The 18,380-nt window shown below is 48.1% G+C and overlaps 1 protein-coding gene across 3 annotated transcripts in view; it reads left to right on the forward strand.

The window, feature by feature from the left end:
* Positions 1-18,380, forward strand: part of TGFBRAP1 (transforming growth factor beta receptor associated protein 1) — a 1,165,459-nt gene that overhangs the window by 224,857 nt on the left and 922,222 nt on the right. For all 3 annotated transcript variants that reach the window (XM_069636918.1, XM_069636917.1, XM_069636919.1), the window contains one exon: positions 9,830-10,024. In XM_069636918.1, the coding sequence (XP_069493019.1) occupies positions 9,830-10,024 (195 nt within the window). The remainder of the gene's footprint in view (positions 1-9,829; positions 10,025-18,380) is intronic.

Here is an 18,380-nt window from a genome sequence, read left to right on the forward strand (position 1 = left end):
TTGCGGGAACATAAGGGGAATCTTCAGGTAGGTAGAGGTTCTAAACCCAGTAAGTTCCGTAAATTGAAGTCCAAGGGGATGTCTGATGATTCGAGGGGTGACTCTCCACGTCGGGAGTTGTCCCGGGGTTCTCAGTCCCAGAGTGGTTCCCGCCACTCGTCCTCCTTGTCTCAGCGTTCTAGGAAGTGCTGTCACCAGTCGCCTTCTCCGTCCTCCTCCGAGGATGGAACCGCGAAGAAAGTAGCTTGCCCGACAAAGTCCCCGACTCTGGAGAAATGGGCTGCCTTTCGAGAGCAGATGTTAGTGATTTTTCAATCGCAGGGCACAGTTCCGTCCGCGTCTTCTGATGAAGCTGGCAAGGAATGGTCTCGTACCGTGGCTTGCATGCCTTCGGGCTCGGGCCCTGGATGAGACGCTAATTGGGAACCTTCGAGGTCCGATTCGGACAAGGCTAAGGACAGTCGCTAGAGACGTGCTTCCTGGTCTCAGTCCTCGTCTCCAGCGAGACCGCAGAAACTGGGTAAGGGCTCAAGGTCGGCGTCGACTCTGTTGGCGCTGTGTCTGTCGGATACTGACGTCAAAACTTTGCCTTCGTTCCAGCCCTCGGCTCCGTCAACGCCAAAGCCAGCGGCGCTCTTGACGCCGAAGCCTTCGGTGCCCTCGACGCCTTCGGTGCTTTTTGCCTGAAATTTACCGTTGGAGATCCCTGATACTGTGGATAGTCCAAGGAAGGCTCCTTATAAGTGTGTGATGACTGTGGTGGACTCCAGACCCTCCTCTGTCCCAAGGCAGGGCTTTTTCCTCCTTTACATATATGAGGGGGAGGAAAGTTCCGACTTTGATATGGACCCTGTTGAGCCTGATGTGGCTCCTGCCTTTTCTGGACACAGTCAATTGGATGAGTTGAGGCAAACTCTTCATGATGCCAGTGGTTTGGTCACTTCTCTGGAAGTGGAATTTGCCAGGCCTGAGCCTGGGGCTCATGCCGAGTCGTTTTACAGGAGGCTCATGGCTAGGGTCACGGTGTATCTGGGCTGGTCCAATGCTCCTGAAGATTTTGTGCAAGATGATCTAATGGACATTTTAGATCAAGGTCCGTCCTCTGACCCGGAGTTAACTTTTTATCTGACATTACAGAAAAAGGTGGCGGCTGTGTCATGATGCCTGCCCCCGAAAGACCAGACCAGGCCCAGCAGCCCCGGAAGCAGGCATCATGCCACTTGGAGCATGCCCAAAAGCCCCAGTTAGGGGCTGTTTGGGTGCAGTCCTGGAGCCTATGGCGCCAGGCTCATAAAGATAAAGTCAGTCCTGGCGCCATGGGCGCCAGGCTCATTATTGATAACTTACCTGAGGCAGACCATGCTGCATGAAGACTCAAGCCAAATGAGGCTTAGGAGGGACTATCTTACTGAAGGGACTATTTTGTTACTTGGGTGGGGCTGTGGAAGAATACTTACCTGGATCTTCTTCCAAGGCTATTTAAACCACGCCCGGACAGCCACACGTGCTTCGCGTTATTCTGCTTGCTGCAGCGTAACGCTCACCGTGTTTTCAGCAGCTCCAGTCTTCAGCCACGCCCGCTTCAGTCCTGGGACTCCTGAAACAAGAAGAAAAGAAGGATAAAGGTTAGAACAGGAGTTTTAACCTTAATCCTTACCTGAATCCTGATCCATTTTGCCACGGAGCTGAAAGACAGAAGTCTTTGAAGCATCGCTTTGCATTCCTACGGCGCTGTGCTGAACTCACCTGCTTGGCGGTACTTCAGCATTCCATCACGCTCTCTCCATCTCGCGGCCGCCCTCCAACACCTAAGGAGACAAAGACAGCAAGGTGAGCAAGGGGACTCTCTAAGGCTATACAAGCTACCCCCAAGGACTTACCTGATTTACCACGGGAGGTACTCGCCTCATCTCGGGTCGGCGCAGTCAACTCTGCTTCATCGCCGTACCCCGGCCCCTAAGGGGAGAAAGCAAAGACAATACCAGTTACCCCCCACAAAACTTACCTGATTTACCACGGGGGTCTCACCTCATCTCGGGTCGGCACAGTCAACTCTGCTTCATCGCCGTACCCCGGCCCCTAAGGGGAAAACCACAATAGACTTACCTGAATCTTACCAATTTCCATTTGGAAATCTTCGAGTGGATTAATCGGCAACCTGCAAGGAATCGGACAGAGTGAAGATCAGACATTTGAACTCTTATGAACAATTGGACCTTAGAGTCAATACTGGAACTCACCAATTCCTCTACGCCAGTGAAGTAACTGGTCATCAACGCGCCCCTGCGGTCGACGCAGGATGGAGAGCTCATCCTTCCAGACCATCAGGTGAGACTAAGGAGGGGACATCAAGAGTGATCAGTGGGAAGACAACGGGAGTGGGGAAGGTGGGTTGACACTCAATTCCACGGGTGGTTAATTCCTCTTCTCCTTTGCAGAAGAATATTCTTGCGAGCCAGACAAACTAGGCTGAGCGGGCCAGTCCAGTCAGTCATCTCGGCGCTACACGTCACGCTGGTGGAAACAACAGCGGCCCAGTTCCGGTCGACGCCCCCGGGGGAACCAGGTGAGCTTAACAGGCTGCTTGGCAGTCACCGGAATCTTTTCTGACTGTTAACAAATCGTTAACCAAAAAATACTGCCCTTCCGGTAGCGACCCCAGCTTCCTTTCATCTCACCCCACTCCCGAGATTTTGGTGGTTGAGGCGGCTACGGCCACCTCGAGGCAGGCGGCATACCCTAAGATCCCTCCTGATAGGGACGATAAACGATTCGACGGTTAGGCACGCAAGGTGTTTTCTTTGGGGGGAAGTAAGGCATTAAAGTCTGCCAACTCCACTTGTGCCTTGGCAAGGTTTTCACACACTCTGTGGAATTGTGTTTCTCTAGCGGCTGAGCATATTCCCGAAGGGGAAGAAAGGGATGAGTTCCTTGCTCTCGTGCAAGATGGCAAGGATGCCATGTGTGAATCCCTCCAGTCGGGTTTGTACACGGCCAACAGTGTAAGCCGGTCCATGGCTGCGAGCACCGTTATACGCAGATTTGCGTGGTTGCAGAAGTATGATTTTGCTCTGGATGTGCAAAGCCGTCTTCTCAACATGCCCTTTGATAGCGCGCATTTGTTTTGGCAGCAAGGCTGACAAGAGCCTTGAGAGGTTGTAGAACTGAAACACTGCTGCTAAATCTTTGAGTGCAGCTGTGCGTCAACCTCTGCCTTTTCGTCCTAGGGGACAGCAGTGGAGGGGAGGTTCTTTTCGTTACTACTCCTCCTTTGGTAGAACGAGAGGGGATGTCAGTCAAAGGGTTCAGCGTAAAAGTACCTGTGGTGGTCGGGGAAATAGAGGTGCCAAAGCCGCTCAGGCAGCTGCCTCTTTGCCTTCATGCACTACCGCAGCCGCTCCAAAACAGTCATGAGGCCATGTCCCAGGGTTCGCCGGTTGGGGGCAGACTGTTTCAGCATCTCGAAGAGTGGCGAGCCATTACTTCGGATGCGTGGTTGCTGGATACAATTGCCCACGGCTACTGCCTTCCTTTCCTAAATCAGCCTCACGACAATCTACTGGGGAATCTCTTTGAAGCTTCCGGATCCACTCCTTGTGCAGGAAATCTTGACCCTGCGAGAGAAAGGTGCTATAGAACTGGTGCCTGTAGCGGAGAGGAACAAGGGATGGTATTCCCCTTATTTTATGAGCCCAAATAAAGACGGGGGATTGAGACCCATCCTGGACTTGCGTTGGTTGAACAAACCTCTCAGGAAGGACAAGTTCAAGATGGTCACTCTTTCTCAAGTCCCCCACGACCTTCAACTTAAGGATTGATTGTCTCTGGACCTACAGGATGCTTACTTTCATGTGCTTACTTTCATGTACATCCCAAGCACAGAGTCCCTGAGGTTTGCGGCTGGTGACTCGCACTTTGTTTCGGGTCCTGCCATTCGGATTGATCTCCGCCCCAAGGGTCTTCACCAAGCTAATGGTGGTGTTGGCAGCGTATCTCAGGCGAGGGGGGGGGGGGATTCACGTCTACCCCTACCTGGACGACTGGCTGATTCATGCGCGTTCTCCTGAGCAAGCATTGGGTCACCTCGGTCTCGCCTGCCGCTCCCTCCACAGGCTGGCTTCTCCCTCATTTTCAAGAAGTTGCATCTGACACCTTGCCAACAGCTCCAGTACATCAGGGCTGTGTTGGACACGTCCTTGGGGGAAGTGCTCGCCTCCCAAGTTAAGGGCTCATCACATTGTGCAGATGGTCGACAAGTTTCAACATGTCCAGAATCTCCCGGATTTTGAATTCTTAAGGTTGCTCGGCCTCATGGCTTCCTGCATTTTTCTGGTGCCAGAGGCCAGACTGCGGATGAGATCCCTGCAATGGGTCCTCAAGAGGCAGTGGTCGCAGTTCTCAGGCAAGATGTCAGATCCCTTTCAGATTCCACTCTCGGTCTCCCAGGATTCTGTGGTGTGCCAACAAAGGGAACCTGATGAAGGGGGAGCCATTTTGGCAACCATGGCCGGAGGTGACTGTAGTGACGGATGCTCCCCTCACAGGATGGGTCGCTCATGCAGACGACTTGATCGCCATCGGTTGTTGCTCTCTGTCGGAGTCCAGACTCTACATGAACCTGTTAGAGGTGAGGTACATCAGGCTAGCCCTGAAGGCTTTTCTGCTGTCTGTGCGGGGGAAGAGTATCCTGATCCTGACAAACAACACAGTGGCCATGCATTACCTCAACAAAAAAGGGGGGGTAGGGGTCACTCCCATTGTGCAGAGAGGCAATGCAGCTCTGGCCCTGGGCATTTTGCTTTCGGCAGTTCATTTGGCCGGAGACGGTAATGCAGCGGCGGATGCTCTGAGCAGGCAGAGCACGATCTCTCACGAGTGGGAGTTGGCTCAGGAAGTCCTTCTGGATATCTTCGCCCTTTGGGGAACGCTGTCAGATACCGAGGCTTCCTCCCCCAACTCCTCACCTGTTTCTTCCAGAATGGGTTCTGTAAGAGTAGCCTCTGATCTCTTCTGATCCCTCCTCCTTGTGGCAGTCTTGTCCTTTGGTGCTCGGGCCTTTTTATCGTACAGATAGGGTCTGTCCCCTCCGGAGGCCACCTTGGCAGAGATATTCCCTGACCGCGGGGATCCCCAGGGGGCCAGTCCTAGATTCAGGGAAAAAGCACTAAGGCAGAAAAAACCCTGTTCCCAATTGGGTTCTGCTGGGCGGCAATTAGAACTCCTCTCTTCCCGTTATGAAAGTTCCATTTGCAGCAGGCAAGGAAGTCCGTTAGACTTGAGAACAAACTCCACCGCTGATGAATATGATACAAACTGCTCAGTGTATCCAGGAGATGTGGAATATTTGAACAGGAGAATCTAAGAAAGATACTAGAGCCAGACAGTTCAGACTAAACAGAATAACAGAGAAAAAGTACTAGAAAAGGTAAGTAGGTAAAGAATAAAAGAACCCATTCAGAGCACACCGCGAAGGCGAACAGTTAGGAAGAAAGGAAGAAGTACCGTGAAAGAAACCCACTCACCAGTAAGAAATGCTCCTTAAGGTCTTAGTGCGAGCAAAGGCTTCGCTCGCTAAAACAGAGTGACGGCGCCGGTTGCAATTATACCCCCGGTACCTAAAAGTAAAAGAAATGAAAAGACCAATAGTGCTCAAAAAGAAATACCAACAGAAATAAGCATTATGAAGGCAAAGAAAAAAGTAAGCACGGCACAGAGCAAGCCGAATACCGCGTACAGTGCAGTAGAATTCAGGCAAAGGAGAAAGCAAAAAAACAACGGGAGTACAAGGCAAACACATGAAGGGCTGAAGAGTACAGTAAGGAATCAAACAATAGGCGAAAGTAGGAAGCCGGAACGGATGAATTTCACGAGAGAATCTCCACACGAACCGAGCGCTGGTAAACAGATACAACGCGTCGGCTTGTGGGAGGAGCCTGCCTATAAAGGGCCGGCGGCCATCTTGGGTGAGGACTGGAGCGTGATCAAAGCTTCCAGCGCTTCCACAGCCTCCAATTCCTGACAAACCCCACAAGTGGATTTCTTCTCCACCAATGCCAACCAGAAATGCAAGAGATTCTGCTCGAGGGAATTCCCTCAGAGGAGCCTTGGGAGACAAATTCGTAGTGGATTGGTAATTGCCACTGCTGTACGCGTTTCCTCCAGGCCCTGTCATTCCTCGAGTCTTGAGGAGGTTCGGATCCCACATGATCCTCATTGCTCTGGATTGGGCCAGGAGAGCGTGGTACCCAGACCTTCTAGATATGTCAATCTACCCTCCACGTCTTCCTTACCGAGAGGATCCGCTCTCGCGAGAGGGGGAATGGGGTCAGGTTCTCCATCCGGAGGTCAGGACTCTCAACCTTCACGCTTGGTATCTGAAAGATTGAGATATAAGGTTTGGGACCTCCCGGATGATGTGATGGAGGTGTTGCTTTTGGCCAGAAGGCCATCTACAAAATCTCTATACTGTTGCTATAGGTTTTGCTACTGGTGCAGAGGACAAAATGTTGATAATTTTTCAGTGTTCCATTCCTATGGTTTTGTCTTTCTTAATTTCCTTGGCCTACAGGGGCCTTCAAGTAGGTACCATTAAAGGTTACCTGGCGGCGCCGTCTATATTTAAGCGCTCATCTGAAGAATGAAGAATGCTCTTACTTTAAGATTCCTTTTGATTTCTTGAAGGACTGACTAATATGTTCCCGCCGTCCCCTTTCCAGGTGCCGGTTTGGGATTTTAATTTGATGACATTTCTAATGCGTACTCCGTTTGAACCTTTGCACTCTTGTCCTTTGAGTTTATTGTCCTTCAAGACCGTGTTCTTGGTTGCGGTTACTTCCGCTTGCCGAGTGAGTGAATTGCAGGCACTTTCATCTAAGCCACCCTTTACTGTGTTCGACAAGGACGGGGGTTTTTACAACAAACACCAAATACACAACACACCCGACAGTATCAGTTTTTTGCATTTTAGCATACGTTTGCGTGCCTTTAATACTGGCACCCCCCCAACCTCCCCTCAACTCAAGCTTTCTCTGCTGTTTTTCAGGTGTCATATCTTGGGGGGGGGGGGCCTTTCCCCTTCGCTGCTATCGGACATATCATGATTGCTTGGGTTGGTGTGGGTAGATCCCGTCAATGTGGCCACCAGTTGTCTCCATGCTATCAGAGGTCGCACTTCATTTTCCTCACCTCTGCTGGTTGCTTCATACCATACTACTGTTTCAGCTTCAGCTTCGGCTCATTTTGGGAGATCCTGCCCCCATACCTCTATTCTGGGTCTGTGGCATGTTTTCCAGCTCATGCCTGTTCCACGTTTAGCCAAAATGTAGGCCAAGTCTTTGAGTTTGCACACGTGTTCCAGGTTGCGTGGTCTAGCAAATCCACCCACCATGCATGCCCACACGGATCCCACATCTAGTTTAATTCCCTTCTTGGATAGACGTTGGTTAACTTCCTCCCAGAATTTTCCCACCTCCGGGCATGTCCGGAACATATGAATCATCCCCGCGTCCACCTCCCCACACCTGGGGCATTTCTGTGCTCCCAAATTTGGCAATCTTCCTGGGGGTCATGTACGCCCCATGGGTTACATATAGCTGTATCTGTTGCAGCTTTGCATTCCTGAACACCTATTTGTGGTATATCTGTGCTCTTTCCCATTGCCCATCCTGCATTGGTGCTCCCGCTTCCTCCTCCCAGTCCCGTGTCAGGTGGGGCAATTCCTTACCCCCTCTAGACATTACCAGTTCATAGATCCGAGATACCTCATGCCCTCCTTCCGACATATCGTATATTGTTCTATAGCCATATCTGGTTGTTCTGCTAGTACTATTTCGGACTATGTCTCCTTCACCCGTTTAACCATTCTGGTGTAGGTGATATATTGCCCTAGGTGTACCCCGGTTTCATCAACTAACCTTTGGAATTCCACTGCTTCCCCTTCTAGCCATATATCTCCCAAGGTTGCTACATCCACCGACTCCCAATGTTTGTGAATCCCCTTCCTTAGTTGCTCGTCCACCCCGCATAGCGCCACTAGTGGCACCTGCAGGGAACATGTGGTCGGGATTCCCATAACTCGGCATGCTTTGTGCCATGTCTTCCAGCCTGGTTCCAGCAATCTCAATTGCTCTTTTAACTCTGATTTGGGTAGCTGTATCATTTCTTTCAGAAAATACCGGTCACATTTGTCTCTTAACAATCTAGATTCTGCTTTCGCTTCTTCCGACAGCCACCTAGCTACGCATTGTAGTTGACCAGCCAAATGGTATATCTCAAAATTCGGTAGTTTTATTCCCCCTCTATCATATGTGTTCTGTAATTTCCATAAGGCGATTCTGTTTCTGGTGTTGTGCCACAGAAAACCTCTACATAGACTCTGGAGTTTGATGAAAAGGACAGGGTTGTACTGAGGGTACGGCCTTCCTTTCTACCTAAGGTAGTTTCTGAATTTCATTTGAGCAAAAAAGTGGTTCTTCCTTCTTTCTATCCTCCTCCTCAACCTGGTAAGGAAGAGGAGTGACTCCATAGATTGGTCCCTAGGAGAGCTTTGACCTTTTATATTTCTAGGATGTCCAGGGTCAGAGTGGACCATCAACTCTTTGTGGGATATGCTGGACGCCGATTGGGCCAAACAGACCTTGTCTAGGTGGATTATCCTCACTATTACTCAATGTTACCGATTGGCGGGTAAGGACCCTCCTGAAGGGTTGCAAGCTCATTCCACTAGGGGCATGGCTACTTCCACAGCCCTACAACGTGGAGTTCCTATTAGGAATATTTGTGATGTAGCCACCTGGGCTTCTATCCACACCTTTGTTGAACATTATTCCCTGGATACGATCCATGGTCGAGATATGGCCTTTGGTAAGGCGGTTCTTTATTCCGCCATCTGATTGGGTACTCTAAATTCTTTTCCCTCCTCCATTTTCTGGTACTGCTTTGGGAGTCTGTCAAAGATGTGGAATACGTTGGAGGACACAATCCATTCGAAGAACAAGTTACTTACCAACTGGTAACGTTCTTTCGAATGGATGTTCCTCCAATGTATTCCACATCATCCTCCCAGCCTGCCCCTCTGGAGAATTCCCTATGCGATTGCAGCTTACATTTCCGCAAGGCTATGTGCAGTTCAGCTGACATGGGATTGGGGACACACGTTCTGGAGGAAAAAACATAAACTGAGTCTACGGTGCTGTGCGTCCTATTTATAACATCCAGTGACCTCGCCCTTGACAGAGGCCTTCGAGGGACATCGACGCAGGACACCATCTGCTGAAAAAGTTCCCGAAGTACACAGCTGTGGACATTACATGTCAAAGATGTGGAATACATTGGAGGAACATCCAATCGAAAGAACGTTACCAGTTGGTAAGTAACTTTTTCTTTGCTAGTAAATGTTAGGCTAGGCTACAGTTTTTGGTAAAGTAGTCATGCTGGTAGTAAACCAGTGATCAGATAAGATCTATTCTCTAGTATACATGTCCTAACCTGTGTTGCACTTAAAATTATTATGAATGCTTGGTCTAGTGAAACTTAATCTGTGGGAGGCACAACTAAGAACTTTTCAAAATGGAAAAACAAGACCAGCCTTGCAGCATACATTTTTTTTAAAGTTAGTAGCCTTGTACTGGTGCATTTCTAAATAACACCATGTCAAACCGTCATGGGCTCGTAGCTTTTCTGATGGGTTGCAGTGTGTTTTAATCTTTCTTCTTTCCCATAAATCACTCGGCCCAAAATGCGTGTTTTTACTGTGTTCCGATACTATAAAGTCCAGAAGGCAGGACAGGTTGATTGTACTCCAATATATTTCTTTGCTTTTCCCTTGCAGGAATGTTTGCAACTGTAGCAGGGATATCCCAACGAGCCCCTGTTCGATGGTCTGAAAATGTGATTGGTGCTGCAGTCTGTTTTCCATATGTCGTAGCACTAGATGAAGAGTTTATTACTGTGCATAGTATGCTGGACCAGCAGAAAAAACAGACTCTCCCTTTCAAGGACGGCCACATCCTGCAGGATTTTGAAGGTACCGACATACATGCAGTTTTGTATTACATCTAGGGGACTAAGCCGATTAAACCAGATTCACCCATCTCTTGATCCAAGCCCTTTGCAAACCACAAAGAAAGGTCCAGTTTGTTGTATGAATACTTTAATTGATGGTCAAAACAAACAGTGCTGTTGATTGCCCTCTACCACTCTTTCTCTCCCGCCGGTGTGTAGTATTTTATTGATTACCTAAATGTGTTTGGAATCCTTTTCCTGCTATGTTAAATTGCAAAAATAAGTTCTACTAATGCAGGAACAACCACAACAGGCCTCCCTGTGGCAGGGATCTCGATTGGGGACTGGTTCAGTGCTTCTGGCCTCTTTATAAGTCCTGATTTACACCATCCCCAATTGGAGAGGCTGTATCATCACCTCCTACACACTGTTTGTCCTGGGTGTAAGTTGTAGCTGTTGTGCTTAAGGTGTACAACGATATCCATTATTAGTGGCAGAGCAAAGGTTGTAGTGAAGGTACAGCTATGGTGGCTGGCTGCAAGTTCTAATGAGGTACCATAACATTTCTGATTTTAACTATCTCCCTCTTCTTCTTCATAGGTGGACTCGGAGACGATAAACATTTGTTGGCTAGCAAAAAATTTGATTGGTCACACTGGTGTCCCCTTGTTCTTAAAGCTATTTTCTTGCTATATTTGAGGTGGCAATATACAGACCGCCACATCTCCACCATCAAATCTCCCAAATCTATCCCAACTACTGGAATGGAGAGCTTTCATAGGGTGTGCTATTTTGAGTTCTGGTATACTGAGAAAGAGGGCAAGATATCTTTCCAATGGATTGTGTCCTCCAATGTATTCCACATCTTTGACATGTAATGTCCACAGCTGTGTACTTTGGAAACTTTTTCGGCAGAGGGTATCCTGCGTTGATGCCGTCGGGTTAATGTCCCTCAAAGGCCTCCATCGAGGGCAACGTCGCCGGATGTAATAAATAGGACGCACACCGCCCTTCGCCTCAGCTCTGTTTCTTTCGCAAACGTGTTTGCTTCTGAGACTCGGCGCGCCTTGTGTATTCCATGTGAATGTCTTCTTCAACCTCTCCGACTCCGCAGTCTGGCTTCAAGACTTGCCGGGAATGCAAGTCTAAGATATCGATTACCGACCCGCATTGCATTTGTTTGTGGTGCTTGGGCAAAAGTCAAGACACCGACTACTGTTCCAAATGCCAGTCGCTGACTGCTAAGGCCTTGCAGGAGCGTAAGGGAAAGCTTCAGGTGGGTAGGGGTTCTAAACCCAGTAAGTCCCGTACATCGAAATCCAAAGGTATGTCCACCGACGACTCGAGGGGTGACTCTCTGCGTCGGAAGGAATCCCGGGAGTCTCGGTCGTGGAGTGGTTCCCACCATTCTTTGTCCTCATCTCGACATTCTAGGAACCGCCGTCACCGGTCGCCTTCCCCATCCTCCTCGGAGGATGGAGCCGCAAGGAAAGTGGCTTGTCCAACAAAGTCCTTGACTCTGGAGGAATGGGCTGCCTTCAGGGAGCAGATGTTGGTGATTTTCCAATCTCATGGCACAGTTCCTTCCACGCCTTCTAACAAAGCTAGCAAGAAATGGTCTCGAACCGTGGCCCGGGCACCTTTGGGCTCGGGTCCTCGGCACGATCCTCAGTGGGAACTTTCGAGGTCCCGTTTGGACAGGCTCAGGATGGTCGCAAGAGACGTGCTTCCAGGTCTTGGCCCTCGTCCCCAGCTAGACCGCAGAAACCTAAGGGCTCGAGTTCGGCGTCGACTCCGTCGGTGCCGTGTCCATCGGATACGGATGTCGAAGCTTTGCCTTCATACCAGCCGTCGGCACCCTTGTCGAAGCTGAAGCCATTGGCGCTCCTGACGCCGAAGCTATCGCCCCCCCCCCCCCGACGCATTCCGGGCTTTTTGGCTGGTATTTGCCGTCTGAGGTCCCTGTTACGGTGGATCCTCCAAGGAAGGCTGCTTCCAAATCTGTAAGGCCTGTTAAGGACTCCAGGCCCTTTCTGTCCTGAGACAGGACTTTTACCTCAGAGGAGGAGGAGGAGGAGGAGAAGGAGGTAGAGGAGGAGGAGGAGGAGGAGGAGGAGGAGGATCAATTGGAAGAGTAAAGGCAATCTCTTCATGATGCTAGTGACCTAGACACTTCTGCTGAGGTGGAATTTGGCAGGCCTGAGCCTGGGGCTCATGCCGAGTTGTCCTAAAGGAGGCTGATGGCTAGAGTCATGGTATATCTTGTTTTGTCAACTCCTGCTGAGGCTTTCAATCAGGATGACTTGACAGATTCTCTGGATCAAGGTCCGTCCTCTGACCCGCTGTTACCATTTCATTTGACCTTGCAGAAAAGGGTGGGGGCTGCTTGGCAGACCCTGAAATCTCTGCCAGCAGTTAACAAATTGTTAACAAAAAAATACCACCCTTCCGGTAGCGACCCCAGCTATCTTTCTTCTCACCCCACTACCGAGAGTTTGGTGGTTCAGGCGGCTACGGCCACCTCGTGGCAGGCGGCGTTCCCTACCATCCCTCTGGATAGGGACGACAAACTCTTCGACGGTTGAGCACGAAAGATGTTTCTGCGGGGAGTATGGCGCTGAAATCGGCCAAATCCACTTGTGTCTTGGCAAGAATTTCACACACTCTGTGGAATTGTTTCTCTAGTGGCTGAACATATTCAGAGAGATGTGCTGTTACATTTGAAGAGCAAATTTGTGTAATTTGCATGTGTAAATTGCACCTTTACACAGCACATCTCCATGCATATTCTAATGGCAGACATTGTTTTCACATATTGATAAAACACGTTCTGTTTAGCAAGCCTGATATTTGCACATGTTGACAGGACATATCTCTACCCATAGTGACCTAAAATCTCTTCTCTCCACATGCTATTGGCACATCTTTTCTCGTCTGCTAATGGTGCATCTTCTCCGCTCACATACTAGTTGGACAGCTTTCTGTACATGCGTGCTAAATGTGTGCATGTGCACGGAGATGTGCATGCTAACGACACGCCTTCTTTATGCACCTGCTAATGAGACATACTCTCGCTGCACATGCTAACTGCACATCCCATCCCTGCATGTACTAACTGCATATCCTGTGCAACGGAGGGATGTGCAGTTAGCATGTGCAAAATCCACATCCTGTCTCTGCAAATGCTAACGGCACATCTCGACTCTCATGCTAATTGCACTTCTGTTCCATGGCACGTGCAAATGACACATCTTTACTAAGTACGTACTATGGGGACATTTCTTCTCTGCGAAGTGCTAGCGTAGCATCTCCTCTGCCCATGCTATAACAGTACATCTCCTTTCTGCCAGTCTTAACGGCAGGGCTTCCTTCGGCACAGGCTAATGTTGGCAAAGGACATGCTAACATTACATCCAAAGAAAGGATGGAAAGCTACCGGGCAGGAGGGCGGCCTGCACTTACCAAGTTCCAATTACGTGACGCAACGTTGATGGGTGCGGCGCAGATGGAAGAGCGCAGAGGAGTTGCTTCTTTCTTACAAGAAATGCAATAATGAAGAATGACCATTCACACAAGTTACTATCAGTGCTGGAAATGGGCAAAATGTACTGGGGCCAAATGTACCTGATTTTCCCCCTTCCCTTTCCTTATTTAGCTTGACTCTTACATGTCCTCACCAGCCCCCACCACAATGTCCAACAGTGCTCCCCTGGCATTCTGCTCGGTTTTGCTGTAATAAATGAAGTACCATTCGAAATGGGATAACTGTTACCACAGTATTTAAAAGCTGAAGGAATTTGGCTAAAAGCGCTATGTAACAACACATACTCCCTTTCCACATGTTATTGGCATAGCCTCCGTACACATGCAGCAGCACATCTCCTCTCTGTACATGCTAACTGAGCATCTCTTTAATGCATGCGCCAGTGGCACATGGCCTCCCTGCATATGATATTGGCAAATATATTCAGTTTAGACTAATGGCACTGTTCATCCCTGCATGGGGTAATGGTCCATCCCTTGTGGTATAGCCCAACAGCAAGCGCACGTCTTACTACAGCCAGCATAACTTTATAAATTCTACATTAGCGAATAGGTTTGCAACATGCCATGGTGCAGCAAGTAAAGGAATACTTGCAGATGTTTTGGCTCCTGCCCCTTCATTTCAGCACTTTGAGGGGAGAGGTGGGGGTGACTGGTGGTTTGTGAGAGTAAGCCGACCTACCTTTCCTCCCTCCCATGCAAGGGCACAACAAAACCTACATTTCGGGGGGCGAGAATTAAGTTGTGATGGGAGGGTCCACTTCAGAAAATATGCAGGGAAAACTTGGAGGCTCTGCACCCACTGTTCTACCCACCTCCCCCCATGGTCTTGTGTGGTGACCAACTATTGAATAGTATATTTTAAAGCGCAATATGCAGAGAGGTGATGGAAGACTTTCTTGCAAGTAACAACTTTAAAGATTTCCTGCGTTTTTTCAAGTACATTTTTCTGAACAAACACAATAAAACTTTATCACAGCCAGTTTCGGTGAATGGCTTGCCTCACCTCTCTGCCTATCAAAGTGCAAGTGCGCACATCCAGGGGTGCACCTAGGCTAAAATTTAGGCGGGGGCTAACCCTTCAAATGTTGGGAGGGGCACTAACTTCAGAGACTGTGGAGGAATGGCAAACTTACTTGTGTAGGGGCATCTAACTTTATTACTCATTGTAATAAGACTATTCTAGTGTAGCTTCAATGTTACAGTCAGTTAACCTCTCTCTCCTTTGAGTCTGAAACACCCACTTCTTGCAGAACCTGAAGGTCCTAGAAAGTGTGAAAATGGCAGATGGTGTGCAATGAAAGACTCAATATCATAGCATAACAGGACATTGCAGAGTGTGGGGCAGTACTCTGGACGGCCCAAGCACCTTCAGTGGCTGGGAGCAACAGGGGAGAAAATGTAATGTTGGTTTTACCACAGTACGCTATACTAGAATCTCTGGTGCACTGACTGGCTGATGAGACTGTCTGCCTGTCAAATTCAGTGTTACAAGAATGGGGGAGGGCCAGTGCAGCAATAATGCAGGTGTATGCAGCAGTATTGGTGCCACTAGCAGAGGAGCACCAGGATACACCAACGTGTCCCTACACTTATTAAAACAGTCCTATTGTAAGGGTGTAAACGTAATCATTTATAAGCACTCCAATTTTTGCAATCGAAGTCAGGTGAGATTACATTATTTGCCCAGCATCACACACTTACGCTAAACAGCGAAGTTGGGATTTTAACCTGCACTCTTAATTTGGGCACAACCACCTTCTTCCGCATTTTACTTGGAACACAAATTTAAGTTTTGGGTGTCAAGACCTACAATAATTCTGTCCTATAGAGTTTACTTCCAAAATAAACAAATTGCATAGTAAAGCATCATGACAACATGTAAATCCTTATAGCAGCATATGGTGCCAAAATAATATCACTGTACCTTTATTTTCCACATCCTGAATGTAAAACTATAAGAGGAAAAAGGCAAAACTTCCTGATTTACCCACTTTATTTTCAGCGCTTTAAAACGCACACAAAAATAAGTTGTGCCATAAACTCACTTAGGTTTGGAGATTGGTCACAAACCTCCACCGTGTTATGTATGGTTTAAGAACATTCAACTAAGGACATCAAAGCAAACTTGACTTTTTAGCATATCAAGCTATTAGACGTTATGGGTATGAACACATTTTAAAAGGGTACATTCTTTGTGTTGCTCGCTTGCTATGCTGCTGATAACAGAAGAAACTCTACAATGCCATCTAGTGGTGGAACGTGTTTTTTATGAATAAATAAAGTGTACATGGTACGCAGTAGAAAATGAAATCATCCGTATTGGCCATAATTACATGTGTAAAAAGGCACAATATGCACGTTATCTGGAGGGCTCGCTGGGGGAAGACTGTCTCAGCATCTCGAAGAATGGCGAGCCATTACTTCAGATGCCTGTTTTCTGGATACCATAGACCACTGCTACTGCCTTCTCTTCCTACAGCGGCCTCACGACAATCCACTGGGGAATCTCTCTTTGAAGCTTCCAGATCTGCTCCTTGTGCAGGAAATCTTGACCCTGCCACAGAAAGGCGCTATAGAACTGGTGCCTGTAGCAGAGAGGAACCTGGAATGGTATTCCCCATATTTTTTGATTCCAAAGAAAGACTGGGGATTGAGTCCCATCCTGGGCTTGCGTTGGTTGAACAAACTTCTCAGGAAGGACAAGTTCAAGATGGTCACTCTTTCTCAAGTCCTACAGGCCCTTCAACTTCAGGATTGGTTGGTGTCTCTGGACCTACAGGATGCTTACTTTCATGTGCCGATTCATCCCAAGCACAGAAAATACCTGAGGTTTGCGGCTGGCGACTCACACTTTCAGTTTCGGGTCCTGCCATTCGGATTGACCTCTGCCCGAGGGTCTTCACGAAGCTCATGGTGGTGGTGGCAGTGTATCTCCGGCGAGGGGCGATTCACGTTTACCCCTACCTGATGACTGGCTGATCCGTGCGCGTTCTCCCGAGCAAGCATTGGATCACCTCGGTCTTACCTGCCGCTCCCTCTACAAGCGGGGCTTCACCCTCAATTTCAGGAAGTCGCTTCTGACACCTTCCCAACAGCTCCAGTACATTGGGGCTGTGTTGGACACGTCCTTGTGGAAGTGCTCGCCTCCCAAGTTGATGGCTCATCACATTGTGCAGATGGTGGACAAGTTTCAACATGCCCAGAGTCTCCCGGGTTTCGAATTCCTAAGGTTGCTCGGCCTCATAGCATCCTGCATTTTTCTGGTCCCAGAGGCCAGGCTGAGCATGAGATCCCTCAAATGGGTCCTCAAGATGCAGTGGTCGCAGTTCTCAGGCAAGATGTCGGATCCCGTTCATATTCCAATCTCGGTCTCCCAGGATCTTCTATGGTGGGCCAACAAGGGGAACCTAATGAAGGGAGAGCCGTTTTGGCAACTGTGGCCCCTGGGCCGTTGACCACCACCTGCTCCATTCTGTAAGCACAAGAGTTGCCATGCAAAGGATCCTCCAAGTCACCTGCTCTACCCCCAGCTTTATGTCTAGACTTTATAACAATCACTGGGTACTCGATAGTTTCACCCAGAAACCATAAACATCACAGAAAATATGCTAATGTCGAGTGAGAAAGTCTTATGCTTTTCAGGTCCTGCTCACACTGAAATTAGGAACCCCGCATACAGCTCCATAAACAGCGACAATCTTAAAATGCTAATGAAGGAAGAGTCTGTGGTCTCTGTGAGGGAACTGGTTTGCAAATGCAAAGCGAACTACTCATGTGAAGTTTAAACTGTTTTACCTACATCACAGAGAGCTAAAAGGGGGGACGGACACAGTAACGTACAAGAACAAGACAAGCCAACCTAATGAAGTTGAGATGACTACTGGGCTTTTGTAAGCTTTTGGGTACAGCAGTCTGCTTTTCAGTGGCTCTAACCTGAGTAAGTTACAGTACAAAGTAGGGCTGGGCGATCAATTGAGTTTTGGATATATATCGATATATTTTCTAAATCGATATAGGATGAGACAATATCGTTAACATAGAGATATATATATAGTCAAGTAAATTTGCAAACATTCACTCCTTTTTTAGGTGACTTTTAATTATTCAATTATTTTGGGGTTTCCTTGTCGCTTGTAACAAAGATGCTCTTTGTTTGTCCAACAGTAATTGACTTGCAAAAAAGATTGATCTTCGTTGTTCATGCACTAAGGATGACAAAGAATTTTAGATTGCCATGTTTATATTTCTTTATTGTGATCAGAAACTCTGTTGTGAAGAAAGAAAACTCAACACATGTTTCTACACTTAACATGTGGATCTTCAGGAGGTAAGTAATATTGTTATGAAAAAAATTGTAGTAGATGTAATTTTATATATATATATATATCTATATCCATTTTTCTAATTACATTTTGATATTTACACAGCTGTGTGTATTCCCAAACAGGACAAGGAGTCCTGTATTTGCACATTATTTTGGTCAGTGTCTTATAAATAAAGGTGTTTGTGACATCTCACATGTAGGTGGCGGCTTTCAACTGAGCATTTAATTGTTACTCACCAACCAGGATGAGGATAAGGAGGTGACCAGGACCGGTATTCGCAGGGTTTGATTGAAGAGCTCGGATGGGGCCTCCAACCGAGCCTCCTCTCTGTGAGGGAATAGATCTTTAAAATGATATGACCCCCTACTGATTAAAACAGTACAAGAGCCCGATCACCCAAAAGAGCGGGGAGAACACACCGCCACGGTTTACCAGCTGTAAAAATAAAGAAGAAGAGATGAGTTCTATAATTACAGACCGGAGATGGATTATTTCTACCTCAAGACA

The sequence above is a fragment of the Ambystoma mexicanum genome, chromosome 7p (genome assembly GCF_040938575.1).
Source record: "Ambystoma mexicanum isolate Mex_15411 chromosome 7p, UKY_AmexF1_1, whole genome shotgun sequence".
Taxonomy (NCBI): domain Eukaryota; kingdom Metazoa; phylum Chordata; class Amphibia; order Caudata; family Ambystomatidae; genus Ambystoma; species Ambystoma mexicanum.